Source organism: Marmota monax, unplaced genomic scaffold (assembly GCF_021218885.2).
Source record: "Marmota monax isolate L192 unplaced genomic scaffold, Marmota_monax_Labrador192_F-V1.1 WCK01_AAM20220418_F8-fsc00021, whole genome shotgun sequence".
Taxonomy (NCBI): domain Eukaryota; kingdom Metazoa; phylum Chordata; class Mammalia; order Rodentia; family Sciuridae; genus Marmota; species Marmota monax.
The window spans coordinates 20,397,979-20,425,163 of NW_026695228.1; the positions used below are offsets into that span (position 1 = coordinate 20,397,979).

Genomic DNA, 27,185 nt, shown 5'->3' on the forward strand with positions numbered 1-27,185 from the left:
CAAGGCCCAGAGAGGTAAGGTGTATTACTGAGGCCACACAGCTTAAATGTCAGATCCTGAATGGGAACCGAATCTTCTAATCTTAGCTTTTGGGCTCTGAGACAGACTTTTGCTTTCAGTTTCCAGCAGCTGTCAGTGGCCTCAGTGTGCCGTTTTCTGATCTTGAGTCCTCTAGTGCCCTGACCCTGCTGGGCTGATGGGTGGAAGTTGGGCTTTTATACTGCTGGGATCTCCTGCAAGGAAGGACATCCCAGGTGATATTTCAGGTACTACTTTAGCTTTAAGGCTGAGGTCAGGTCCCTTCCCTGCACCCCTGGCCTTGGTTTTGGGTGGCTCAGGTGTCATGGAGGAGGGAGCCAGCCCTGGATCACGTGGATTTTAGTGCCTTCCAATTTGTCATTGCTGCACACGTCTGTGAGTCAAGTTTCATTCTTCCTAACCCAGGCCCCTGGCTCCTGACCCCTGGGAGGCAGGAGGATTGGAAGTTCAAAGCCAGCCTCACCAACTTATGAAGGCCCTAAGCAACTCAGCGAGAACCCATCTCTAATAAAATACAAAAAAGGGCTGGGGGTGGAGCTCAGTGGTTAAGTGCCCCTGGGTTCAATCCCTGGTACTAAACAAGCCTGGGTTGGCAATGAGTGCTGGGAGGCTGCTGGGCAGGGCCTGACTAGATCTTCTGCTCTGGTCAGTCCTGCTTCCCCCCATAGGATTGCAGAAGGGAACTGGATTTTGTCCTTGCAGCCAGACTGCGGAGAAGGGCAGCTTCCCAGCACCAGAAGCCAGTTTTGTTTTCCTTTCCTAAATAAATAGGCCTCTGGCCATCCGCTGAAGCTGTCAGTCTGGAGCTGAGCCGGGTTTGACTGCTGTATCACGAACCATTCCTGAAATCTAACTTTTAGCCTGAAATAAATGATCTTTAATGATCTTGGTTGGCTCTGGCTGATGCTGTTGAGTAGGAAGGTAGGAGACATTATCAGTATTTTCTTTTGGAAGAATTAATATTTTTAGAGCAGTTTTGATTTCACAGAAGGTTTGAGTGGTGAGTGCTGCCTGGCCTGTGCTACCCTAGGTTCCATCCTGGCACCAGACCCGACCAAACCACCCTGAAGACTGCAGGTGTCCCACTTACACCGTCTCCCCATGATCAAAGTCCCCCACCTGGGTGGTACGTTTGTTGTGACAGCTAATCCTACGTTGACGTGTCATTGCCACCTGGAGTCCATACTTCATGTCTGGTTTCATAGAGTTGAAATTATATAGTAGGCGGCCTCTTCAGACAAGCGTCTTTAACTTAACAGTATACACTTAAGGTTCTTCCATGTCTTTTCATGGCTTGATCACTTGTTTGTTTGTTTAGTACCAGGGATTGAACCCAAGGGTACTTAACCACTGAACCATAGCCCCGGATCTTTTTTGTATTTTATTAGAGATGGGTTCTCACTGAGTTGCTTAGAGCCTCCATAAGTTGGTGAGGCTGGCTTTGAACTTGCAATCCTCCTGCCTCAGCCTCCCGGGTTGCTGGGATTATGGGTGTACACCACTGCACGTGGCTCATTTCTTCATCACTTCTTTCTTTCTCTTTTTCTTTCTCTCTTCATTTCTCTCTTTCCTTCTTTCTTTTATTTATTTTTTTGCGGGGCTGGGAATGGGAGCAGGGCCTCGCATGTCTAGGTGAGAGCTCTGCCACTGAGCTACACCAGAGCACTCATGCCTTTTTGCTGCTAAATAATATTCCATTATTACATAACACAGTTTATCTGTTTATTTACTCGAAGACTTCTTGGTTTCTTCCATGTTTGGATAATTATTAATAAAGCTGCTGTCACTCTCTGAGTGCAGGTTTGTGTGGACACAAGTATCACTCTGCTGGGTAAACACAAAGGAGCGTGATACTGGATCACCTGGTAAGAGCATGTTACTGAGATTGTGCATGAGTGTGTTACTGGGAATTAAACCAGGGCCTCACTCACTCCAGGCAGGTGCTTTACCACTGAGCTCCTTCTCCAGCCCTTTTTACTTTGTTTTAAGACAGGAGCCCACTGAGTTGCTGAGGCTGGCTTGGAACTAGTGATCCTCTTGCCTCAGCCTCCCGAGTTGTTGCAATGACACGCAGCTGTTATTTAGACTTGTAAGAAGCTCCTGCTGGGCATGGTGGCACACCCCTGTAATCCCAGTGACTTGGGAGGCCAAGTCAGGAGGATTGCAAATTTTCAGATTTGCTTTGGCAATATAGCCAGACCCTGCCAGTCTGATGGCCTCCCTCTACCTCTTTCCAAACTGTACCTTCCAAGAAATGTTAAAAGCGTTGTTTCCTGCACTTGACCTGGTTTCATTTATTTGCAAGCCCTGAAAGATGAGCTGTCACCCACAGGAAATAGAGGAAATGCTCTGGGCTTGGCATGTGGCCTGTCTCCTCCTGTCTTACTTTCCTGCTTGCCCCTCTCTGAGGGGTCGCCTGTCTTGCCCAGTGCCAAGGGGAGGCAGTGCCTGGTCTCCTCCTATATGTGGGGAAGTTTTCTGCCGAGGCAGTGGCCCGTCCCACCTTGAAGGCTCCCGTGAAGCCCCACCAGCACCAGCACATTCTCCCGTGGCTGCTGACTTCCAGAGTGGCTCTGGCGTTTGCCTTGGAAGTGCTGTCACGGGGCCTGTTTGCATGGCCCTGTTTGCGCCTCAGTTTCCCCTTCTGTAAGGAGCAAGTAGTTCACCTTGCTCTGGAGGTTGTGGGGACCAAGTGGAGTGTCACGTGAAGAGTCAGTTGGGCAGCATAGTGGCTTTAGATGGCAGGTTCATTGCTGTCACACTGGGAAGAAGCTGAACTCTCTGGGGTCTTCACACCCCCCCCCCCATCTCCTCCCATCCAAACTTCCCACATTGTCCTTTGTGACATTCAGACATCTGCCAAAACAGCAGGTAGCAGCTCGTGGAGGACAGGCCCCTGTCCTCAGCTGCCTGCCTGAGTCTCGCTACCCTACATCAGGTCAGAAGATCCCCGACAAGGCCCCGAGCCGACCTCCCTGCAGGGCCCGCCCTGGCTGCTTCTCTCCGCGGCTGAGTCTTCCTCACAGTCTGACCAACAGGGGCCACTTTCCCGCTCCTTGCTCCAGTGCAGATTCCCTTGAAGTGGCTACAGGTCGGGGGAGGGGCTGGCTCTGCCTGCTGAGCCCTCTTCTCTCAGTGGGTGGCACTGCCTCCATGCAGTCTGCCAGTCTTGTCCCATAGCCTGGTAGCTCTCCTCCCAACCCTGGTGGCAGCTGGGAGCCCGCAGGCCTGGGTTCCCCTGGTCTTGAAGGGAGGGGAAACAGGCTGTGGGGCTCATGCCACGACCCAGGGTAGTCAGGTGGGCACTGCGCCCTGTCTGACGCAGATTGGAGTGAGCCTGGAACAGGGGGCCCACTGTCCCCACCCGAGGTGTCCTGCAGCTGCCACCAACTCCTCTTTGCACCCCAGCAGCCAGGGCACTGGTTGATGTACCTGTGGGGCGGGCCTAGCCCTCCCCTGGACACCTCTGGCTCTCGTCACACTGGGTGCTGACCTTTGATAGCACTTCTGTTGCTGTCTTTTCTGATTTTCAAGTCCTGGGCTCCAGGTTCTGAGATAGTACCTACCTAGAGGCTCTGGGTAGGGACCTGGGGAAGTGAGGGGGCTCCCAGGCTCTGAAGGCAGAGGCCTGTGTCCAATAGCAGTCATCTAGAATGTGCCCAGAAGGCCAGGGCTTGGGTGCTGTGATGATTGCAAGGGGTGGGGCCGGGCAGAGCGGCCCTTTCTGTGAGGTAGCAGGCGGTGGGGGGGGAGGAGGGGAGGCCTGTGCTGGCTCTGGGCGCTCTGGTCCTTGGGCCTGTGTCTCCTGGATGAATTTCTGGTGCTGATATTTGTTTCTGACCTCCCACTTGGGACGAGAGCCGGGAACTCACTTCACTCTTGTTTTTTTTTTTGAGAGAGAGAATTTTAATATTTATTTTTTAGTTCTCGGCGGGCACAACATCTTTGTTTGTATGTGGTGCTGAGGATCGAACCCGGGCTGCACGCATGCCAGGCGAGCGCACTACCGCTTGAGCCACATCCCCAGCCCCCTCACTTCACTCTTGTAGGGCTGGTCACCTCACCTTCCAGCAGTCTGTGGGACTGTCTCCTGTGGGGCCACTGCCACCTGAGACAAAAGAGCAGAAAGAACTGTGAGGAGTGGGCTTGGGGCTGGGGTGTGGCTCCGTGGCCTGGCGCTTGCCTGGCGGTGGGGCAGGGGGAAGTGGTCAGGGATGGGTGGCTGGTGGGTCTGCAAGCCACCTTCCTGTTTAGCCTGCTGTGGCCCTGGGCATGGAGGTGGCCCGAGCCGCGCCTTCCCTCCCTGGTTGTGGGGGGCTGCCCTGGGCCCGCCCACCTGCTCTCCAGGGGTTGGGTGGAAGCTCATCCAGCTCCCTGCCCTCGTCAGCGGACGTCTCGCTCTCATAGCGGTCTGTTTGCTGCTCAAGATGAAGCAGCTTGGCCTGTATTTGGGGAGTCTGGCCCTCTCCTCTCTGGCCAGCAGTCCAGAAGCAGCCTTGGCTTCGGAGGGGACAGAGGGACCATTATGCTGCCAAGAGCCCAGGGTGAGCTCCTCAGAATTGTGGCACAGAGAGCGTCTCTTCTGGAAGGTGCTGGCAGAGCTTCCCAGCACGGCCCGTGGGCAGCTCTAGTGACAGTGGCTCTTCTCATCACCTGGGTCCCCGAGCTGCCCTGTAGGATGTACCCGGCTTTCTTCTGTCTCAGACAAGCCTCTGGTCTTACAGAAGTGGTTTGTTTCCATGAGCGCGGACCCTGCCTTCCCTCCTGGTTCCCTGTGGTTGGGTCTCCATGCAGGAGGGCAAGGAGCCTGGCTTACCTCCGCTCGCCACTGCCAGCTTTAGGAGCCACACTGGATCAGAGCGACAGGAACACAGCGCAGCAAGGGGGCCCCTTCATTGGAGGTAGGCGGGAGAAGGCAGCTGGGCCTGGAGGTGGGCTGGGGCTCAGCTCCCTTCGCCAAGCTGCCCTCCTGGGCCTCAGTGCCTCCCTCCTCCTCCCTCAGTCGTTGAAGGGCCTGGGGGCACCTCCTGCAGATGTGGTGGGGGCGGGCGGAGCGGTGTGCCGGGGAGTTGTCAGAGCGCAGAGAAGAACAGGAGAAGCCAGGCAGCCCCAGCTACTTGGGGGGTTCAGCCAGTTTGGGCAGCTTAGTGAGACCCTGTCTCGGGATAAAAAGGGCTGGGGGTGCAGCTCAGTGGCAGAGTGCCCCTGGGTTCAGTACTGGGAAGTTGGGGGGGGGGCAACAAGTGATGTGACCCAGTAATGAATTCACTCCATTAATGCATTAGTAATAAGGTCCAGTGGCCTATCTAACTGTCATAATTAGTGGTGAGCTGAACGTCATTTTAAGGTATCAACACAACCATGATTAAAAGCGTATTCAAGGACTGGGGCTGTAGGTCAGTGGCAGAGCGCTTGCCTAGCATGTGTGACGCACTGGGTTCAATCCTCAGCACTACAGAAAAATAAATAAAGACACTGTGTGTTTATCTACAACTAAATAAATATTTAAAAATTATTTTAAAAAGGTGATCAATAGTGCTATTAAAAAATAAAGTGTATTAGGTCCCCGGCACCCGCCCCCACCACAAAAGTGTATCAGAGCCGGGGTGTCGCACGCCTTAAACCCAGCAGCTTGGGAGGCTGAGGCAGGAGGATTAAGAGTTCAAAGCCAGCCTCAGCAACTTAGCAAGACTCTGTGTCAAAGTAAAATGGGGTGGGGATGTGGCTCAGGGGTTAAGCACTCCTGGGAACAAAAAAGGGAAAAAAAAGTGTATTAGAGTCACAGGCCTGTACTGTCCTCTACTTGCCTCCTGCCTCTGTAAAGGAAGAAAATGCAAATAAGCCGTGGTTCGTGGAGAGTGGAGGCAGATTTTCTTCTCACTCAAATTCGAGGACTTCAGAGCTGAGCTGGCAAGCTGTGTCCTAGCAGAACCGACTTCCCCAGCTGGGGGCCTGGGGCGCTGTGTGCAGAGGGCTTGCTAGTCACTGCTGTTAGATGAACGGGAGGCTGCTAGGCCTTGAAACCGGGCCTCTTCCGAACACTGTGGCCACTCAGGGTGCCAGAGCCTGAGTGGGAATGAGTCAAGAGTGGGTGCCCAGGACCAGTTTGGGTCAGTCTGCACATTGAAGATGTTAAGGACGGTGATGCACTTCAGACCACTGTGAAGGGCAGTGGTCACGTCTGTCTCTGTGAGTATTAGAGACACAGAACCAGCACATGTGCGTATACATGTATGCACCGAGAAAGATACAGAGAGAAGTTCATTTTAGGGAATTGGCCCAAGTGGGGTGGTGGGGTAGTCTGTGATTTTCAGGGCAGGCCAGCAGGCTGGAGACTCAGGGCGGCTTGACATTATAGCCTGGGTGTGAGGGCAGGTTGGAGGCAGAACTCCTTCCTCCTGGCATCTTGGTGTATTCTTCTCTGGGTCTTCAACTGATTGGACGAGGCCCACCCACAGCCTGAGGGAATCATGTTTTACTCAAAGTCTACTGATTTGAATGTTAAACTCATGTAAAAATAACTTAATGGCAACATCTGGACTGATGTTTTTCACCCAACAGCTGGGCACCATAGCTTAGCCAAGTTGCCATAGGAGATTAACCATCACACTGCTGGAGAATGGGAGAAGGATGTCTACCAAGGGCCGATGGTGAGCTGAGGACAGTGGTGCCAAGCCCAGGGCTGTGGGTGTGGAGCAGGGTCTGCTGGGAGCTGTGCAGGGAGAAGAGCGGCTGCAGGGGGAAGCCCTGTCTGGACCATCAGAGTAGCCATTCAGTGAGGAGTGGATGGACCCTGAGAGCCTCCAGCTGGAGTCACCCTGTGGCCCTCAGCTGGGACCACGCAGCACGATTGGTCAGGGTGACACTGGCAGACCTGAAGCACAGCCAACTCTAGGAAAGAAAGATGGAAGAGTCTGCCTTCCAGAAACGTCAGAGCCCCGAACGTCCGAAAATAGCAAAGCTTGCAGGTTGTAGGCAGCTAATGAGGCCGGCTCTGCGTCGGGGAAAATGACACGAGGATGCTGCCAAGTCAGGTGACAGCGTGGAGGTGAGCAGTGGCCTGAAGTAATGTGTGGATAATAGAGAGGGGCTGGTGGCTGCCGTGTTGGCGCTGGAACACGCTGAATGGTGGTGTCGTGGGGCGCGGCATGCAGCCTGCTCGCCAGTGGCTCGGGACAGCTCGTGTGTACAGGAGCATGGGGGGGGGGGTGGGGAAAACTTCCCAGCAGCCTGCGTGGGGCTGAGGGGGTGGCCCATTCCTGTACTGTTCTGTGCTTTCGAGATTATTTCCAGATTGTGTCCAGGGAGAAAGCCAGGCCGAGGCCCTGCTCTCAGATGCAGCTGCCATGTCTTACCGTCCCACCAGCCCTGTGTGCAGGGTTAGAGGCCCTCAGGACCGTCCGAGCGTGCTCAGTGTGTCAAGGCCCGCGACGGCCTCCGCTCACCAGGTGCAGACTCAGGTGTCCTTGTGCCTGTCATTGGCCCCAGGGGTGAGCAGTGGTGGGGTGGACTCCTTCCTCCTGAGTCTCACCTTCAGGAGGGCAGAGACAGCTCTGCACACTGGTCCCCCAATGCCTCCTCCAGGCATCTAGTGAGTGAGCCCGCCCTGGCAGTCAGAAGCCTCTGACCCAGCCGACGAGTTGGTTGGGGAGCCAGGGAGGAATGCTTTGGATGGTGGCCCAGGAGGTCACAGTGCTTTGCCGAATACCATGTAGGGGGCCAGGGTGGGCCCCTCCAGGGGCTACAGAACCAAACCTGCTGGTGCCATTGGCCACAGTCAAGGCCTTCTGTGTGATATGACAGGTGCTTGGGCAAGACCCCCCCTTTGAGGAGGCCAGAGAAGCTGCTGGAGCTGGCTGGGAAGAGGTTTGTGGCCTGGATGGCAGGGGCTGAGCACCTGGGGCCTGCAAGATCTGAGCTGGAGGAAGTCACAGAGAAGGAAGCCATGGGTGGACAGGGACGGGGGCAGGGGCAGCTGGGGTGGTGGGGTGTCGCCAGCTCGAGGTCTGTTCAGGCCTGCACTGCTTTCCTTTTCCCTCTCCGTAGTGGAGGGGTTGTCTGGTGTGACAGGGCTGAGAACTGTTCCCGGATACTTCTGTTGTGCAGGGCTCCCAGAGCACCCGCTGCCTTCTGGCGTCTGCGCATGTCAGCGTCTAGGGGCAAGCACCTGAGGCTTATCTTTTTTTTCTTTTCTTAAGGTCTATCTTATTTCTTTCTTTCTATGTATGTATGTATGTATGTATGTGTGTTGCTGAGGATCGAACCCAGTGCCTCACATGTGCAAGGCAAATGCTGTGCTACTGGGCCACAATCCTAGCTCCTGAGGCTTATCTTGTCACCTTGAGCCCGTCACTTTTGTTTGAATCAGTCACTTTTGTTTGAAGGCAGGTGACAGTACATTCTGTAAAAAGGCAGATTATTATGGCCAGGCATAGTGGGGTACGCCTGTAATCCCAACAGCTCAGGAGGCTGAGGCAGGAAGATCACAAGTTCAAAGCCAGCCTCAGCAATTTATCGAGACGTTAAGCAACTAGAAACCCTGTTTCAAAATAAAAAACAAGAAGGGCTGGGGATGTGGCTCAGTGGTTAAGTGCCCCTGGGTAAAATCCCTGGTACCAGAAAAAAACAAATTCCAAACATCTGGCTGCCTCCTGCCATCAGGCAAGCCTTCTCCTATGGGTGGGTGATGAAAACAGATGTGTAGATATGGGGACACCTGCCCCCTGCAGCTTCAGCCCAGAACACCGATTAGCCAGTTATGGAGAGCTGACAGGTGTTTGAAGCAGGGAGTCTGTCAATGTGGAAGGACAGTCAGAAGAAAAGACACACCATGAAGGAGCAGCCTGCCACCCCTCACTTTGAAAGAGTCCTGGGTTTGAGCTCACGCACTGCCATTACTGAGTGGGCAACCTTGAACAAGGCTCTGGCCTTTCTGAACCTAGGTGCCCTCATCTGCTTGATGGTGGTTCTCAAAGTGCTCAGCCCTGTCCATAGAAAACTTATATGTAATATAAATTGTTATTATATATAAGACATATAATCAGGCTTTTGAGGGTGTGTGGGCACCAGGCACCTGGCAGATCGTGACCTGCTTCTTCCCTGAGAGAAGCTGGGAGGATGCAGTACCACCCAGAGCCCTGGCTTCTGAGTTCCCCGGCCTCTCAGATACACTCTTTTTTTTTTTAAATCTTTATTTATTTTTTTAGTTTTCAGCAGACACAACATCTTTGTTTGTATGTGGTGCTGAGGATCGAACCCGGGCCACACGCATGCCAGGCAAGAGCACTACTGCTTGAGCCACATCCCCAGCCCCTCAGATACACTCTTCAGTTTTTGGGACCTGCTGTGGATGGGCCCTGGCAACATGTGGCCCACTGGCATAGAAACTCTTATAGGTGGTTGTTTTTTGTTTGTATGGGGAATTGAACCCAGAGGCGCTTAACCACTGAGCCACATCCCCAGGCTTTTTTGTATTTTCTTTAGAGACAGGGTCTCACTAAGTTGCTAAGTGCCTCACTAAGTTGCAAAGGCTGGCTTTGAACTAGAGATCCTCCTGAGCCATTGGGATTACCAGCATGAGCCACCTCCTGTGGGGTTTGAGAGTGTCATGTGCTTCCTGCTATGTGGTCTTCTCCATGGGCCCTAAGGGCTTCACAAGGGTGCCCTCTGGGTTCTGCATTCTGGGGCAGGAGTCCAGTTTGGTGACGATTCTTGTTATGCTGTGTGGTCATCTTTCTGGAAAGAAATAAGTTGGCAGGTCTTGGTGTGTGCTTGTATACAACCTAACTTGAGCACAAGCTGATCGTTGTGAGACAGGACCCAAGAGGAGAGGCGGCCTGGGCAGACCCTCTGGAGCCCATTCTCAGGGGTGCTGGCAGGTGGCGGGTAAAGGCAAGAGCCTGTGCTGCCCACCCTGGTGGATTGTGCTTGGCATGGGGCAGGGATAGCAGGCAGAGAGGTCTCCTGGTGTTAGAAGCTGGTGGCTGGGATTACAGCTGGATGGGGCAGGGTGGGGCCTGCTCACTGGGTCCTGCTGAGTACAGTCTGAGAGTACAGACTACACTCTGTTTATCTGGGTAAACAGAAGAGCCTGTTGTTCTCAAGATAAAACACCTGGGCCTCTCCGAAATCAAGTGCTCGATTCCACTGGGACCCGAAGCTGCTCTTCCAAGGGGAGGCTCAGCTCTGCTGGTGATGCAGCCTGAGTGCTGGGCAGCCCTGTGAGTCCTTGTCCCAGAGTCATTCTGGAGGTGGAGGATGTAGGACATGTCGGTCTGGTCCAGGGGTTTCCCCGCAGGGCCAGTACAGTCCCGCCTTGACCACATCAGGTTCTGTTTCTTAAAAAAAGAAAGTTAAAAAGATGCAGAATGAGCTCTGCAGAGGGGCAGATAAGATGAATCACAAGAGCAGGGCTGGGGCCAAGCCTCAGGGCCTCCAGGTACCAGCCCGACAAGGAGGCACCAAGACAGGGCGCAGATTCTGCTTAAGAGGTGGCATCCTTCTCAGAACCCTAGGTCTCTGAGGGCCTCAGGGGTGGCCTTGGTGAGGTGGCCAATGACCGAGACTGATGGACCATTCACCCCGGGTCCTGGGCATGTTCCCCAGCTCTGCTGCCCTCTCCTGGGGTCTGCTGGTTCAGGAGGCCCTTGTGCGCTCTGTTCACCACGCCTGCTGATACTCCTTGGCTGCACTCCCCAAACCTGGAACCAGAGCGTCCCTCCAGGTTTGTATCAACAGGCCAGGGTCATGAGCTAGCACCCAGCCTATTCCTGGGGCCTTCCCACTGAGTCTCTCCTCCAGACCCTGCCAGCACAGGTCCCCAGCCCAGGGGCTGCATCTTGGGGAGGCAGCCTGAGGGTGTTTGTGCTAAGAGGTCTCTTGCTGCCCTTGAGGTCAGTGGAGGGATGGCCAGGCTGTGGGGGAAACAAAAGCCAAGGGCCTTCAAGGTGTTTCCTACCTGGTGGTTTTCCCAGTGACCATGAGGGGGTGCAGATGTGGGCAGGGGATGCCCTCTGTCTCCCCCAGAGGCCTAACATGGGACCACCCCGGGCTTGGGTGGGTGGACTGGTCCTGGACTTGTGGGCTCCCTGTATGGAGATGGGTTCCTGAGGTGGGGGTTCATGTGCAGGGAGGGGGGAAGGGAGGCTGCTGGAACTGTGCCCCAGGTAGGGCCGGGAGCTGGCCAGGCAGGCAGTTAGGTATTGAGGCTGAGACAGAGAGGGGAGGTTCTGAGGGTCCAGCCAGAAACGGACTGAGCCCTAAGGCAAGGCTGCCCAAGGGAAGTGGCCTGAAATACAGACAGGTCAAGTGCCTGACCTGAGGGGGCCTACTGGGGACAGCTGTCTACAGGCCACATCAGCACACTTCCGAGTGGTTCTGCGCTGGGGAGATGAGCTGGTGAAGAAGGATCTCTTGAGCTGGAAGGACAGGACAGAGTTGATTCTCAGACACACCCTGTGGAGGCCCTGCTTGGGGTCTGAGGAGGGGAGGTGACAATGTGGGACCAGAGCAGATTTCCTCTCACCTCAGACAGAGTGGGAGCCCCCAGAGAGGTCTGTGCCAGCCCAGAGGACCCAGGTGGCCTGGGCCATGGGCCAGGTCCTCACCTCCCTCTGTCAGGCATTGAGGATTGTGGTCACTCAGCGTGGGGAGAGGGGAGCACTGGTCAGGCGCCCAGGCTGTGGCCGAGGCAGGCTCGGGGAGCTCGAGGAGTGCTGCTCAGAGGCCTCGTTGAAGTTCCTTGGTGCCAACACTGAGCTCAGTCCAGCTGTCGGTGAGCTTTTGTGAAAGATCAAAAAGAAAACAAAAGCCACCCAGCACTTGTGCTCCTCTGCGGGCACATGGCTCAGAAGGTGGCTGCTGAGAGTGGCTTCCTCGACGCTCCATGGGTGAAAAGATGTCTTCAAAGAAGGGTTCCAGCAGTTCCTGGAGCTGGGAGAGCTTGACTCAGACCAGCAGGGTGCTTGGCACATCTGGCAGAAAAGAATTCCAGCGTGTGCCAGGCAGGGCACCGATAGAGGCTTATTTATGAAGGTAGATCCTCATTCAAGGGAGGATGGGGACAGTCTTGAGAGTGAGGGTCACATTTGAGGGGGTTCCTGGCTGATTTATTTATTTATTTGGTACCAGAGATTGAACTCAGGGGCACTGAGCCACTGAGCCCCATCCCCAGCCCTATTTTGTATTTTATTTAGAGACAGGGTCTCACTGAGTTGCTTAGGGCCTTGCTTTTGCTGAGGCTGGCTTTGAACTCCTGTCTTAGCCTCCTGAGCTGCTGGGATTACAGGTGTGTGTCACTGGGCCCTGGCTCTTTTAAAGGAAAGCTGGTAAGGGTGGGTGTGTAGGAATGGTATTAGCCTGGCGATCTTAAGACATGATGGTTTCTGGTGGGCTGGATCCTCTCAGGATTCTTACACTGATGAGGTCTTCATTATCTGACCAGTAGATAGCACTGGAAAGTCCCCTGAATTATAAGTTCTTCAAGATGTTATATTTCTCTTTGCTTCAGATTGGCAGTTTAATTAGCAGTGCACAGGTAGATTTACAGATTTCACAGGAATTTGGGGTGTAACAGTTGGCCTGGGAGAGGGATTGGCTCAGGGAGTGACCGACCTGTAAAAAGTATGAGGAACTTCTGAATTAAAACCCTATTTTAGTTTTTTAGTAGTGGGCATTAAACCCAGGGGTGCTCAACCACTGAGCCACATCCCCAGCCATTTTTTGTATTTAATTTGGAGACAGGGTCTCACTGAGTTACTTAGCGCCTCACTAAGTCGCTGAGGCTGACTTTCAACTCACAGTCTTCCTGCCTCAGACTCTCAGGCTTCTGGGGTTACAGGTGTGTGCCCTTGTGCCTAGTTAAATTCTTATATTCTTGTCCTTTCTTTCTCCTTTCTGTCTACTTTCATCTGATCTCACTGTGAGTGGCCAGGGCTCAGGAGCGGAGCGAGGACCCTGCCCCTCCTGACTTTGGGTAGGCAGCTTGTGATGTTGGGCAACTCCTTCATATCTTTATTTGAGCTGAGGCAGATGTGAAAGGCGAAATAGTAATGAGAGAGCCTGGGCACTGTGGTTCACTCCTGCAGTCGCAGCTACTTGGAGACCAGGGCAGGAGGATCTCAAGTTCAAGGCCAACCTTAGCAACTTAGTGAGACCCTGCAAAACTATAAAGGCTGGGGATGCAGCTCAGTGACAGAGCGCCCTTGGATTCAACCCTTAGTGCTGCAAAATAATAGTGATAATGATGAGGGGAAAGGCAAAGTTATGGTGCTGGAAAGAGGCCCTGGCCGAAGGAGGACCTCATGGCTTCGAGAAACAGCAACATAGTTCCACTTGGGAGTATTTTTTTTTTTTTTAAGAGAGAGAGAATTTTTTAATTTTTAGTTTTCGGTGGACACAACATCTTTATTTTATTTTTATGTGGTGCTGAGGATCGAACCCAGCGCCCTGCGCATGCCAGGCGAACGTGCTACCGCTTGAGCCACATCCCCAGTCCTTGGGAATGGTTTTCATAAAGTTAAACCCTTCCCGTGAGCAAGTGGAGGTCCTGGGCAGTCACCAAATGAAACGAAACCCTGCCTGTGAGTGTTACAGCCTTTTCTTCATTAATCTCTCAAACTGGAAACAACTGTTGTTCTTCAGGGTGAATGAGTGAACAGAAGGTGGCATATTTACTCAGTGGGAAAATGCTCAGCAATAAAAAGGAATGAGCTTCCCAGAGAGCCACATGGATGAATCCCAAAGGCATTATGCTAAGTATGAGTGGTGGACGGAACAATGATCTCAGTAGATCCCTGGAATCTGTGACTGTGACCTAATATGGAAAAAGAGACATTGCAGATGGAATTAAATTAAAGGTTTTGAGAAGGGGAGATTGTCCAGAATTATGCTGGTGGGCCCTATATGTCATCTTAGTGTTATCTATTTATTTAGATACTGGTACTAGGGATTGTACCCAGGGGCACTTTACCTTGGAGCCACATCCCCAGCCCCTTTTATTTTTCACTTTGAGACGGGGTCTTGCTAGTTGCCAAGGCTGGCCTTGAACTTGCAGTCCTCTTGCTTTAACCTCTTAGTTGCTGGGAATTCAGGTGTGCGCCACCACGCCTGTCTGTCATAGTGTCCTTATAAAAGAGAGGGAGACTTGGTCCAGACTGAAGAGGCAGTAGCCACAGGATCGGAGAGGTAGAGGTTAGGGTGACGCAGCTACAATCCAAGGAACACCTGGGATCACGAAGCCAGGGAACATTGTCCCTGAGAGCCCCCAAAGGAGGACACCTGCTGACACCACAGTTTCAGCCTAGCAATACTGACTTCAGATCTAAGAGAAAATGAACTTTTGTTTAAAGCCACCCTGTTTGTGGTCATTTGGTCCAGTAGCCATAGGATAATCATGGTGGGTTCCATTTACATGAGTATTCGGAAGAGACAGAATCACAGGGACAGAAAATGGATCTGAGATTGCTGGTGACTGGGTGTGAATGGAGGGTTGGGTTCCAAGTCTGCTCATGGGAAGTCCAGCAGAAAGGAGCTGGCCCATGATGCTCTGGCAGTATTTATTTGCTGACCCCCCAAAAGCAAGCAAAACTCATAAGAGGGTGTTAGGGCCCCTAATGGTCTGTGTGGTCTTTTCTAATTATCAAGATTTCCTTTTTTTCTTTTGTGTGCTGGGGATGGACCCCAGGGCCTTGTGCATTCGAGGTGAGCACCCTACCCACTGAGCTAGATCCCCAGCCCTCTCAGGGTTTCTCAAAGACTTTTTTTTCCATAAGCTTCTGAGCTTCTCCATGAATTTAGGTAGAAGTACCCACTCTGCTGGCTCCTGTGTGGCTCACCTGGCTCATGGCAGCTTGGAGTCCCTTTGTTGGGACTTCCTCATCCGGTCACAGCTGGTGTCATCCTTCCAGCAGAAAGGAGGAGCTGCCAAGGGTCCCTTCCCTTCTATGCTTTGACCTGGTGGTGACCATGATCTCTGGGCTTCTCGGGGTGGAACATGTGGGTTCAGCCAGACCTACTGGGGCCCACCTTCCCCCGGCTCGTGGCTCACAGTCTAAACAGCCCTTGTGTCCCACTCTAATCCTGCCAGGAAGCCAGGGAGGTTTCCTGAAAGATGTTTCTCAATCATCTTCGCTTTACTGGAAGGTGGGGGGCTGTTGCCAGGAGGCCGCTGGCCGGGCTTCTTCCCAGGATTAACCACCTCTCTTCAGCCCCGCATGCCTCTGCGAAGCGTGACCCAGCTCTGTCAAATCAGTGCGTGTGAACTGACATTTGCTCTGTAGAACCAGCAACACACTCTTAGAGAAGATCCAGATGCCCTTCCTTCCCTGTTTCCCGTCATGGGGTGTGTGTGTGTGTGAGTGTGTGTGTGCGCGCATGCGCCTGCGCATGCACCCATGTAGACAGCAGGGGACTGTGATGTCCAGGCAGAGTTAGCATCCAAGCCAAGGGAGTGCTTCTGGACCCCAGGGAGGGGATGTAGGCATTGTGTGCCCTCAGGCAGCCTGTGGGGTACAGCTAGGGTCTCCTAGTCCCCCAGGCTGGTGGCAGGTGTCCCAGGGCTCTGTCAAAATCAGGCCCCTCCCATTCACGTCTCTCCTCTTCCCTTTGTCCTACTCCGAATATTTTGTTTTGTTGGAGCATTTTAAAAACTATCCCAGATATCTTTTCTGTTTACCCTTGACCTTTCTAATGACAAGATTTAATGTCCAGAGATAAGGACTTGCTTTAACCTAATCTTGGCACATTTTCACATTTGGCCCAGTCCACAGCCACTGTACTATCACTGGAGCCCTGCCCCGTGTACCTTCACCTGACCATGTCCCTGACGTTGCCACCGTAGCTGGGTAATCAGTGTCCACATGCTCTGGAGCCTGTGGTCATTTGGAAGGTTCAATCCTTTTTCTTCTCATCTATTCTTATGGAACCAGGTCTCTTGTCTGTGGAATTTCCCGAGCTCTGCTGTGACACGGGCTCTGCTGTGACGATCACTTCCCTGTGGCAGGGTCAGCCCCAGGGCTTCTCAGCCTGGCACTTCTGACAGTTGGAGCCAGAGTGTTCTCCCGGGTAGGGGCATCCTGTGCCTTGTGGAACATGGATCAGAGTAGCTGGCCTCCACCCACCAGATGCCAGCAGCACCCCCACCCTGTGGTGACCACAAATGTCTGCGGACACAGCCAGTGTCCCTGGGGCTGAGGATTGCTGATGTAACTTGATGCTTTTCGGCTGCACTTCTGTAAACTGGTCGCTAGGCCTGGAGGTGGATTTCATGAACCACTTCCTGTTGCTTCACCCTAGGAAGTGCTCTTCTCTTTGGGGAGAGGATCAGGGGATTCTGGGTCATGGAGAGGTTCCTTCTGTCCTGTTCTCAAACCAGCAGTGAGTGTTCAAGGTTTCCTCCCCCGCCTCATGCCACCTGACACTGCCCCCACCCCCTCCCCCTTTCCTTCCGCAGATATGCCTCTCTTGAAGTGTGTCTCTTCATGGAGGGACACTGCCTGAGGTGGTTCCTGAGTGTGCGCCACAGTTCCAGCAGGCATCCAGGCCGAGTGACAAGATGTCCATGTCTCTGCTGTGCTGCTTTGAGACATGACCTCTATGAGAGGCTTCTCAGCCTACACGTAGCCTGGCCCCCACCTCCCCACCTGTCCTGGACAACGCTCCTGGCCCTGGTGGTCCAGCTATTGTGACTCTGCCAGGCCTCGAGACTCATGGCTGGGGCCCTTGGCCCAAAGCAGAGTACCAGGGAGTTGTGTCTGTCTGTGGGGACTCCTGGCTTATCCCTGTGCCAAGCTAGTGCGACACAGACCTTTAACCCACAGGGGCCTGATTGGACTCATGAACTAGAGAGGGTTTGGGGGAGGATGTCACCTCTGACCCTGCAATGGGGGTGACATGATCCCTCAGAGGGCCTGTGGAGTCTGGGTGGGTGGGGTATCCAGGTGTGCAGACAGCGGGGAGGGGTGTCCTTTCCTTCAGTTACCCAGTGACTTCTCACATCCAGCCCCAAAGCTACTGCAGTGACCAAGAAACAGTGCCTATTGTTACCAGTGCCACAGGCTAGTTTGGGCCCTTTGTCCTGTTGTTTAGATGAGAATGACATTGGTGGGCCCTGACTCTGTGAGTTGTGGGGTCCTGGAGGGAGCAGCCAGCCATGCCCAGGTGGGTCCAGGGTAACGCCTGATTCTGCCTGGCGTGACCTGCGGTCTGGGCTCTGGCTACCTGCTTGTAGATGCCCATCTGCTGATGCCCTCTGGGTGCAGCGGGCAGCCCTGGAGTGCCCACACTGTCGCTGCCCACCATTTATTCTTAGGGCACAGTGCCTTGGGCTGCCTCCCGCAGTCCAGCCCATTTCCCCTCCTAGTCCTTGTGTTCTTGTCACTATCCATAGTGCCACCTTTAGAACCTGAACTTGACTGTTGTTTTGAGTGCCTCAAAGGGTATTTACAGAAAAGTAATGAGCCCGCCTTGTCTGGGTCCCACACGCCCTCTGCCCAGCGTGCCCCCGGGTGCAATCCGTGTGTCTGTGAAATTCAAGGTTGGCTGTGTTTTACCCTGTGCTCTAGAGATGTCCTTGGTGGTTGTTGGGCCTGTGACCGAGGTATGGGGAGTGCATGGAGTATCGGTTGGGGCTGCGCTGACCTGCTGCTGCGCCCCCCCCCCCAGTTCTTGGTTTTCATGGTGGGGCTGATGAGGCTGCGATCTGTGAATTCGTAGTGTTCATCACATTTGTGGATTTGGAGTCATTACTTTTTGAGATGCTTTGTCCATCCTTTGGGCTCTGATATGAGTCCGTTGTGACTTTTTGGTTTGGTTTGGTTTGCATGCTGGGGAGCGAACCAGAGCCCCTCATGCTAGGCAGACGCGCCAGCTCTGAGCCACACCACAGCCCCAGTTCTGTGTATGGTGGACCTCATGGCCAGCGTCCCCCTCGTCACTGAGGCTAGGCTTATTTTCCTTTAGGATGTCCATTCACTGTGTGACTCATTCTGGTAGTTTCTGTGGTTTTGTCTCCATTCACTAAGCTTTTCTTCTGCAGTGTCTACTGTTCATTCCTCCTGGTGAACTTCTCATTTCAGATGTGTTTCTCTGTTGCGGTGTCTCTCTCCTGGTTCCTCCTGTTTCTCTTCTTATCAGTTCAGGTTTGGTTAATGTAAGCCCTGGACCCCACCCTCCTTCTTTGGAGCAGCATGTAGCGTCAGGAGTTGGATCAGAGTGGGTCAGCGTTACTCTGTTTCCCAGGCTGAGATCAAACCTGTGACCCTCCTACCTCAACTGGGATGTCAGATGTGTGCCACCACACCTGGCTTCCTGGAGCCTTCGTTATTGATTTTTCTTTACTTGTCTGTTTATCTGGTACTGGGATTGAACCCACAGTGTTGAGCATGTGAGGCAAGCCCTCTACCCCGAACTATGTACCCAATTCAAGCTTTTAAAATTTATAATAGCGAATCTGAAGCTCATCTCTTAATTCTTTTTTTTTTAGTATTTATTTTTTAGTTGTAGTTGGTCACAACACCTTTATTTCACTTATTTATTTTTTTTTATGTGGTGCTGAGGATCGAACCCAGGGTCTTGCATGTGCGAGGCCAGCGCTTTACCGCTGAGCCACCACCCCAGCCTCATCTCTTAATTCTGCCTTCTCTGTCCTCCGGGCTTGCCTCTACTGACTGACTTTTTCCCCGACCCCGGGGTCATGCTTTTGCAGCTTGGAGTGTGTCTGGAGGATTCTGTTTTGGGGTGCTGGACTTCCTGCCCTTGCTGAAGTGTGCTGGCTGTGTTCCTGCTGCTGCCGGCAGTTTGATCAGGAGTGGGTCAGTCGGTCCCTTGGAATTGTTTTCCAGCTCCTTTTAATAAGGGGAGCTGAGAGAGGTCTTTACCCAAGGGCTAGTTTAGCTGTCCCACTGAGTGCCCTCGGTGTCTCCAAGCCTCCCAGCCCTGCCTCTTGAAGTGTCCTCTCAGTCACAGCCACTCAGGCCTTGTGCAGGTCCCAGTCCCTGCTCCACCTCTCTGGGGTCTCTGCCCGCGTGTCCCAGCCCCTTTGACCTCCTCAGTCTCCTCTGCCTCCCCAACCCTGGGCTCCCCGCACGTGTGGGCTGGAGGCTCCTCAGGAGTGCTCTGGGCTATTGGGGATCCCTTCACTTGTTCCCCTCTCTAGGCTCCTGTGCCCGCTGTGGGGAGCCATGGCTGGATTGTCCGTCCCGCTCTCTAATGTTGCCATGAAGACCTGCTGGGTCCCAGGTCCTGGCCTACATGGGTGCTTGCTTGTATGGGGCCAGGGGGATTCTGCGAGGCAGCCATTTGTCCTTCGGTCCGTCCATCAGCAAACATGACCTGAGTCCACTGTGTGCCCGGCACCGTGCTGGACACCAGTGCTGAGTGGGGTAGACTCTGCTGTGTCCCAGGGCGCCGGAATTCAGACTTGCTGTGTTTAGACCAGTTGCGTGATCCTCTTTGAGCTCCCCAAGTTTTGTGGTGGCATTCAGCGATACTCTGCTGACAGACTGCTCTTGGCATGTCACTACAGATGTGTTCCCAGAAACCCCCTCCCGCTCCCCCTTTCCCAGACGCGGGGGCTGCAGTGCTGGTGGACGCAGGGCTGCCTGCTGCTCCCCGGGGCAGCTGGGTCTCAGCTCTCTGCACACTGCCCACAGGAGTCGGGAGGGCGTGGGCCTGTGGCTGCAAGGCTGGGTTGCCCCTGCTTCTTAGGAGCCTTTGGGAACAGTCACCACGCAGGTCTTCCTGTGCTGCAAGTGTGCAGTACCACTGCTTCAGGGGCAGACCCAAGCACTGGCTCGGGCAGGCCTTGCTCTGCACCTGCTCCTTGCTGGGCACCTTTCCGGACGCTAACTGTCATGGAGCAGGGCTGGGTGCTGGCATGGGGCAGGGCTGGGTGCTGCCCTGGCTGCTTGCCCCCAGGTCCTCAGGGTTGGCACCCAGGCCTTTGCTGGGGCTTTGTGCATCGTGTGCCCAGCAGATACCCCTCGACTTCCTAGTGGGACCCACATTGTGTCTGCCCTCAGCTTGCTGACGCAGCAGAAAGAGTCCTGGATGGTTCCACCCGCCGCAGGGGAGAGGGGAAGAACGGAGGCGGGGGCTGCTTCACCAGCAGGTGCTGAGACCGCCACACCCACAAGCAGCCTGACTGAGACAAGCCCAGGAGGCAGGGTTCCAGGAGAGCTCACAGGCTGGGGGTGGGGCTCAGTCACGGAGGGTCGGCCTGGCACACGGGAGAGCTCGGGCTCCATCCCCAGCCCCGCGAAAAAAATAAAAAGGGGGGCCATCAGATGCTGAGTTCTCTTCAGCCTGCCCCTCGCTCCACAGCTGACTTGCTGGCTGGGGCTCCATCAGTAGGTTCTTAGGTGACAGGGGTGTGCTGGGAGTCATTTAAATTAAGTGTATTTGTTGGATAGCAGCTGCTCAGTGTCACCTGAGGACTTTTAAGAAAACAGCCACCCTACTTTGATGGAAAAATAGATGCCATTCCAAGCCCCTCCCCCGCAGACACCGCAGACCGTCGGTGCCTGCTGGCCGCTTTGCTGGATGTTGGAAACACAGTTCTAGTGCACTCGGGAACTCTTCAGAAAATTTGTTTTTTTAAATCTGTCACAATTTTTATTTTGTGGCATTTTTTTTAAAGGATGCTAGAACTCTTGAGCTGGGAGTTTGAGACAGGTGGACACGTGCGGGTACTCGGGACACTCCGAGTCAGAGGCTTCCTCAGCCCTCTGAGGGACACCCTTCCCCTGCGGTGCTGGTGGGGCCTGTTTCCTCTGGGAACCCAAGGGATATGCAGGGGCAGGTGGGCAGCTTGCTTGAAGGTACCTGGGTGGAGAACTTTGCAGAAGGGGTCAAGGCTACCTGCACTGTCATGGAGTAGCTGATAGGCTGACAGCCATGGCCAGCCCAGCAGCTACAGCTGTGTTAATCAGACCACCTGCCTGGAGGGGCAGCTCTGGTGCCAAGAGACAGGGCTTGCCCTTTGTCACACATGTTCCCTGACACTGGTTAATCTGACTGGTTGTCACCTGTTGGACACATGGGCTAAGTGCCATTATAATACAACTGTCATCATCAGGCACATTTGGGAACAGCGAGCAGTGCTCCTCCCTTTATTCTGTGTCTTGGGAAGCAGGTGCCTTGTCTGCCAGCCTGCACAGGGACTGTGACTTAGTCGGATATTGGTTTGGATGCCCATTTTTGTGAATGGCTGGACAGGTGGTATGCAGAGTGTTGTCCCCGTGTGTGTGTGTGTGTGTGTGTGTAAGAGACGGTCCTAGTGAAATGCTCTGTTGTTGACAAGAAGGGCCTCGTTTGCTGGAGGGAGGAGACACTACACAAGCTCACATGGCCAGGAGCCCAGATCTGTGTTGACAGCCAGGTCACGTGGGGACAGGCACTTGAGGTTGGCTGTCCCAGTGTTGCAGAGAAAGGCTGGGCTCTTGACTGCTGAGTCCTCTTCCTGGGAATACCCTTGGGGAGTGAACGACTTTGGAGGAAGAGTCATCCAGACAACCTGGTTGGCATCATCTACAGAAGGCGGTGAGTGCTTCACTGATGGCGGGGATGGTGGGAGAGCCGAGCCATTTGAGGGTGCTGTCATCGGTGGCCCCACCACCAGACCCCCAGCACAGTCCTAGGATGGTGCACCTTCCTGGCTCCTGTGCCACATTGTGGCCCTGTCTCTGTCACATGGTCATCCCACAGAGGTCTTGGCATGGAGTGAGCAGTAGATGATGGTGCTGGAGTAACGTGGGCCTGTGGAGGCTTGGGGGCCGTGCCCCACCTGCTCTGTGCCACCTCAGCATCCCCAGACCCCACTCCAGGGTGTACCCCCTGGCTTCTCACCAGGAGCCCTTCCCTGATTCTGGTCTCAGTCTCACACTCCCTGGCCCGTGAGGGCTGATGCTTCAGTGTCACAGAGGTCTTTGGAAGTGACGACAGGCAGGGTCACTCTGCTGTGGGGGCTCCTTTGTTCTGTGTGGATCTTATGTCTTCGCTGGTTTCCTTTCACCCGCTTCATCTCACTTGTGTGTTAAAAATGGTGAACGAGGCAGGGCCGTGGCTCAGTGGTGGAGTGCTCGCCTAGCGCGTGCGAGGCACTGGGTTCCATCCTCAGCACCACATAAGTGTAAAATATTGTGTCCACCTGTAACTACAAAATAAATATTAAAAAAAAAAATGGTGAATGGAGCCCGTGGACGTAGCTGAGTGTCGGAGTGTGAGCTGGGCGTGTGTGGCACTCTGGTTCAGTCCCAACATGAATGGCCTACGTGTGTCCAGAGAATGTCACTCCAAAGCCCCCAGGTTGGCAAAGACCCGGTGTAAGTCAAGAGGGCAGCCAGCGGCGTCACAGAGGTATATAGCGTGCGTCCCATGAAGCACTCGCATTGTCAGTGTCCGGCCACCCGCGAGCCCCAGTGTGACCCCCTCCTGCTCCGCTCCTTGGCCCTGGAAACGTGTTGACCTGCTTGGTGTCTCCAGTTCTGCCTGTTCTGGGAATTTGGGGATCTCCGCCACCTGGCTCGTGCTGAGGTTCTTCTGTGCGTGTCCGTGGCAGTCTGTTTTTTGTATTGCTGGGAATATTCTGCCGTGTGGGTCTCTCCGTGAGTTGACAGACATTTGGGTTGTTGTCCCTTTTTGGATACTGTAGGAGACTACTGGGGATGTTCAGGTGTAAGTTTTCATTAAGAAGAGCATTCACTTCTCTTGGGTCTTCCCAGGAGCGGGAATGCTGCGGATGTAACCTTCCCCAGCCTTTCCAGGGCCTGGGTGTGGGGCTCAGGGGTAGAGCGCTTTCCTAGCATGCTCCAGGCACTGGGTTCCATGCCCGGTGCCAGGGGGGAGAAAAACACCTGCCAGACCTGTCTCCATCCCAGCTGCACTTTGTTTGTTGGCACTAGCAGCTGGCAAGGGTTCTGGATACTTCTGGATTCACTTGTCCCCACCAGCATTCGGTGTTATCCACCTCTTTGGTCTTAGCTGGCTGGCTGGGTGCATCCAGGGACCTCCCTGCGGTTAGGGTTTGCATTCCCTGAGGAGTCAGGGCACCCCACGTCTTCCCACGCATCTGTGGACCCCTGTAGGTCTTCTTCCTCAGGCCCGTCCACAACTGAATTCCAAGCCATGGTCACTGAGTGCTGCACTCCTGAGGGCCCAGTCCGGCTGTGGTCCCTGCTAGGTGCTGCATATCCCCAAGTGCCTTGCCACCCGGGTGGTGGTCAGGCTGTGGATTGTGGGCCAGGGTCAGCCCTTTCTGAGCTGCCCTGCATCTGCAGCACGGTGATGTTTGTGCCTGTAGTGTCTGGATCGCAGGACCCGCACAGGAGGGGGCCCTTGGAGCCTCTCTCTGGGCGCCATGCATGGCCATAGGGTCTCAGCTGGCCAAGTGACCCTCTTAGCTCAAGGCCATCGTAGAGCTAGTGAAGCCAGTCCCCTCACATTCCGCCCTGTCCCTGCTTGTGGTACCTCCTTTCATGCCCAGTGCTGGGCCTGGGCTCTGGTTCTTGTTCTCTGCACCCCTGTACCCCAGGCTGTTAGCATGCCTCCCTATGCAAAGGGGGAGCCTCGGCCATGGCCTCCAGCTGCGGACCTGGGAGGCGCCTGAGTTCCAAAGGGCAGACTCAGAACTGACCTGGGGGGTGGTGTTGTCTGCTTCTGTCCCCTGGAGCACAGGTGGGTTCTCTCTCCACTAGCCCCTGGTCTGCTCTGCAGAGGGCGGGATCGGCAGGAAGCCCCTGCAGACACAGTGGAGCTTTGCTTGCTGGGAAGACCTCTGACCAGTGGAGCTGGAACCAGGGTCTGAGTGGGGAGGCCAGAGTGCCAAGGAGAGGAGAGCAGGGGACACCAGTGGGCCTGGGTGGGTGTCTTGTGCAGGAAGACGGTTCTGGACCTTGAGGGGATGGGCAGGTGCAGGGGGGCATTGGGGGCTGGGGGTCAAGGTGACCAGTCCTAACCCTCCACGGATGGCTCTGGGACTCGGAGGGTGCCTGCTCAGGGCCCACGTTCTCTCCGCAGTGCCACCAGATGTCTGATCTCTGGGGAGCTAATGCTTCTAGGTTTTTAGTATAGTTTTTTTTCTTTAGAAATTCTGATGTCCCAAGCAGGTGATAGACTGCTCAGAAACTGTGCTGGGGCGCTGGACAGATGAGGGATCCTGGCTGCTGCGCTCCGGGTTCCACTTGAAGGGCGTATTTAGGCGGGACTCAGCCAGTTTAGGGCTTCCTGGGGACTAACGGGGACTGTGAGAATGGAGAAGGGCCGTCTCCACACATGCAGGGGCTCAGGGAGTTTGTGTGATCTGGGTCGCTGCATCCTGTCCTCTCTGTTTCCCGGTAGGACTGTGGGGCCACGGACACCTGAGCCCTGCTTCCCTTCTCTCTCCCCATGGGAGCCACAGGCCAACAATGGCCTCTGAGGACATGGAACACATTCTTGAGTCTGGAGTCCTGGGCCTGCTGCCAGCCTCTCTCTGTTGCCTGCCTGTGAAGCTCCTGGTTCCCCCCCCTTGGCCCTGGCCGTGTCCACTGCGAGAGCTCCTGCTGACCATTCCAAACCCCGCTTCTGGTGGCCTGCCCTGCAATTTCCACACTTGAGCGTGTTTTCTTTCACCTTTCCTAAAATCACTGTCCTTGGGGTCCTGCTCCTTCATAATGGAAACTTGAGCCCACATTTCTAAAGGTCTTTATTGACACCCACCCCTCTTTTTTTGCAGGATTCTCTTTCACTGAGACCATCAATCCGATTTCAAGGAAGCCAAGGGGTAAGTCTTTTTGCCTTAATCTATTTGCGCTCAAGGGAGCTCCGCCGCCTTCAGCCTGCGCTTGCTTCAGGGCACGGAGCAGGCTCAGGGCAGGCAGCGTTTTGGCCCGGTCCACTGCTGTGCCAGGTTGGGGCCCTGGGCCTGTCAGCCTGGCTTGTGTCCAGTTGAGGTCCTCTGGGTGGCCCTAGGCCCATGGCCACCTCAGCCAGGCTCCCAGTGCCCATGGCAGCTTGTTGCTGGGCAGAGGGCAGCTCTCCTCAGAAGGCCCCCTTCCTGAAGCCATTGCCACTGAGCCACATCCCCAGCCCCATTTTGTATTTTATTTAGAGACAGGGTCTCCCTGAGTTGCTTAGTGCCTTGCTGAGTTGCTGAGGCTGGCTTTGAACTTGGGATTCTCCTGCTTCAGCTTCCCGAGCCATTGGGATTGCATGTGTGCGTGTGTGTGTTTGAAGTTGCCATGTTGTACCCACTCTTCCTCCCACCTGGGGCTTCTCACAGCAGGAGGGTGGACGAGATGGTCAGCGGACTTTCCAGAGCCCCTGGGTGCTGCAGTGTGTATCTTCAAGTGCCTGTGTGACCAGGTGTGAAAGGATCCATAGTAAGGAAGTCTCTGCAGCTCCTGAAAGGCTGCAGCCCCTAAGGCAGGTCAGAGGCCCCAGGCTGCCCTGGAAGTGTCTCTCTCCTCCGGAAATCCTCAGTTCCCCCTTAAGGCCTTCAGCTGTTGGGCAGGGCCACTCAGACCTGTGGGTCATCTTTACCTACTTCCACCCAATTGGTTGTAGAGAATAGCTACATTTATAGATACCTCTGTCATCCACCTAAACTGGAGTGCAGTGGATGGTGGGATTCCTGAATCTGTGACTACCTTTTGGCCACCTCCCCCTTACCTTCCCCGGGGGTCAGAGGTCAGTGTCAAGGCGCAGCTGGCCTTGACTTGTGCTTACTTGGCTCCACAGTGCCCCCTGGTGTTCAGAGCCATCCTGACCTCCTGAGCAGTAGGACATTCTTCCCTCCATCCCTCGTTCTCCCAGTCCACACAATGTGGGAGAGGCTGTCCACCAGAAAGGGTGTTTGCAGGTTGAACTTGATGTCAGTAGAACAGTGTCCTCCCTGTGGCCCAGGACAAGCTCAGCCACTGGTGTGCATCTCCTCCTAGTCTGAGCACACAGTGGCCCACCTCACCACTATAGTAAGTGCCATGAGAGACAGGCCCCCAGGAAGCTGACAAGCAGAGCCAACAGATTCTGTGGAGCCAGATTCCCTGAGAGCAGGGCCACCTGTGGCACATGTGGCCTCTGGAGTCACATACTTTGCTGCACTTGCTTTTTGCTCATGTGCCCTTGGGCTTTCTGCCCTCTCGTGACACCATGGCTGTGGCTGTCTGGGGAGCACTGGTAAGCTTTTAACTCCAAGGGGAAATGAAACCCCACCTGGCTGGCCCCACCTCCAGAACTTATCAGCAAAATCCCAGTTGATGAAACAAGAAAGAAAAGTAGTAGTTGTTTTCAAACAGCAGGGCTGTTCCAGATGCTAGGACTGTGTGCAGCAGTGGGGTCTGGACAAAGGTCTCTAGAAGGTCTACAGCACTTGTCTGAGGTCTCTGACCATGTCCGTGTGCCTAAGAGTGGATTCTACAGGAGTAATATTAGTGTTGTGTCCAAGGGTTTAGCCACAGGCATGCTTGATGCTTTGTTGAGGGGGCTCAGGTCCCTCAACTTAGAAATGCCCTAAAAAAAATCAGGGGATAGGGGCTGGGGTTGTGCCTCAGTGGTAGAGCACTTGCCTAGCATGTGGGAGGTCCTGGGTTTGATCCTCAGCACTGCATAAAAATAAATAAATAAAGATATTGTGTCCAACTACAACTAAAAGAAAGAAAGAAGGGGAGAGGGAGAGGGAGAGAGGGAGGAAGGAAGGAAGGAAGGAAGGAAGGAAGGAAGGAAGGAAGGAAGGAAAATCAGGGGATAGCCAGGTATACTGGCGCATGCCTGTAATACTGGCCACTCGGGAGGCTGAGGCAGGAGGATTACAAATTCAAGACCAGCCTCAGCAAGTAAGCAAGTCTGTAAGCAACTTAGCAAGACCCTGCCTTAAAATAAAAGATAAAAAGGACTGGAGATGTGGCTCAGTGTAAAGGACCCCTGGGTTCAATCTCTGGTACCAAAAAGTAATAATAATAAGGGGGTCTCAGAATTAGGAGCATCCTTATGCAGAGACCAAGCAGCCTGGAAACCTCAGGTGGACACAACCTGTAACTTAGAAAACACCTGGGTGTGAGGAGGAAGCAAGACCCTTCACTGGGTGGCAGAGGCTGCTTGCTCCTGGACATCATGGCCAGCCACTCGAGTCACTCTCTTCAGAAAGCATAATGTGCTTCTCCTCTGCGAGTTCA

General features: G+C 54.3%; 1 protein-coding gene across 3 annotated transcripts in view; it reads left to right on the forward strand.

Annotated features, from left to right (window-relative positions):
• Positions 1 to 27,185, forward strand: part of Ell (elongation factor for RNA polymerase II) — a 67,115-nt gene that overhangs the window by 21,430 nt on the left and 18,500 nt on the right. For all 3 annotated transcript variants that reach the window (XM_046437590.1, XM_046437591.1, XM_046437592.2), the window contains exon 2: positions 24,749 to 24,796. In XM_046437590.1, the coding sequence (XP_046293546.1) occupies positions 24,749 to 24,796 (48 nt within the window). The remainder of the gene's footprint in view (positions 1 to 24,748; positions 24,797 to 27,185) is intronic.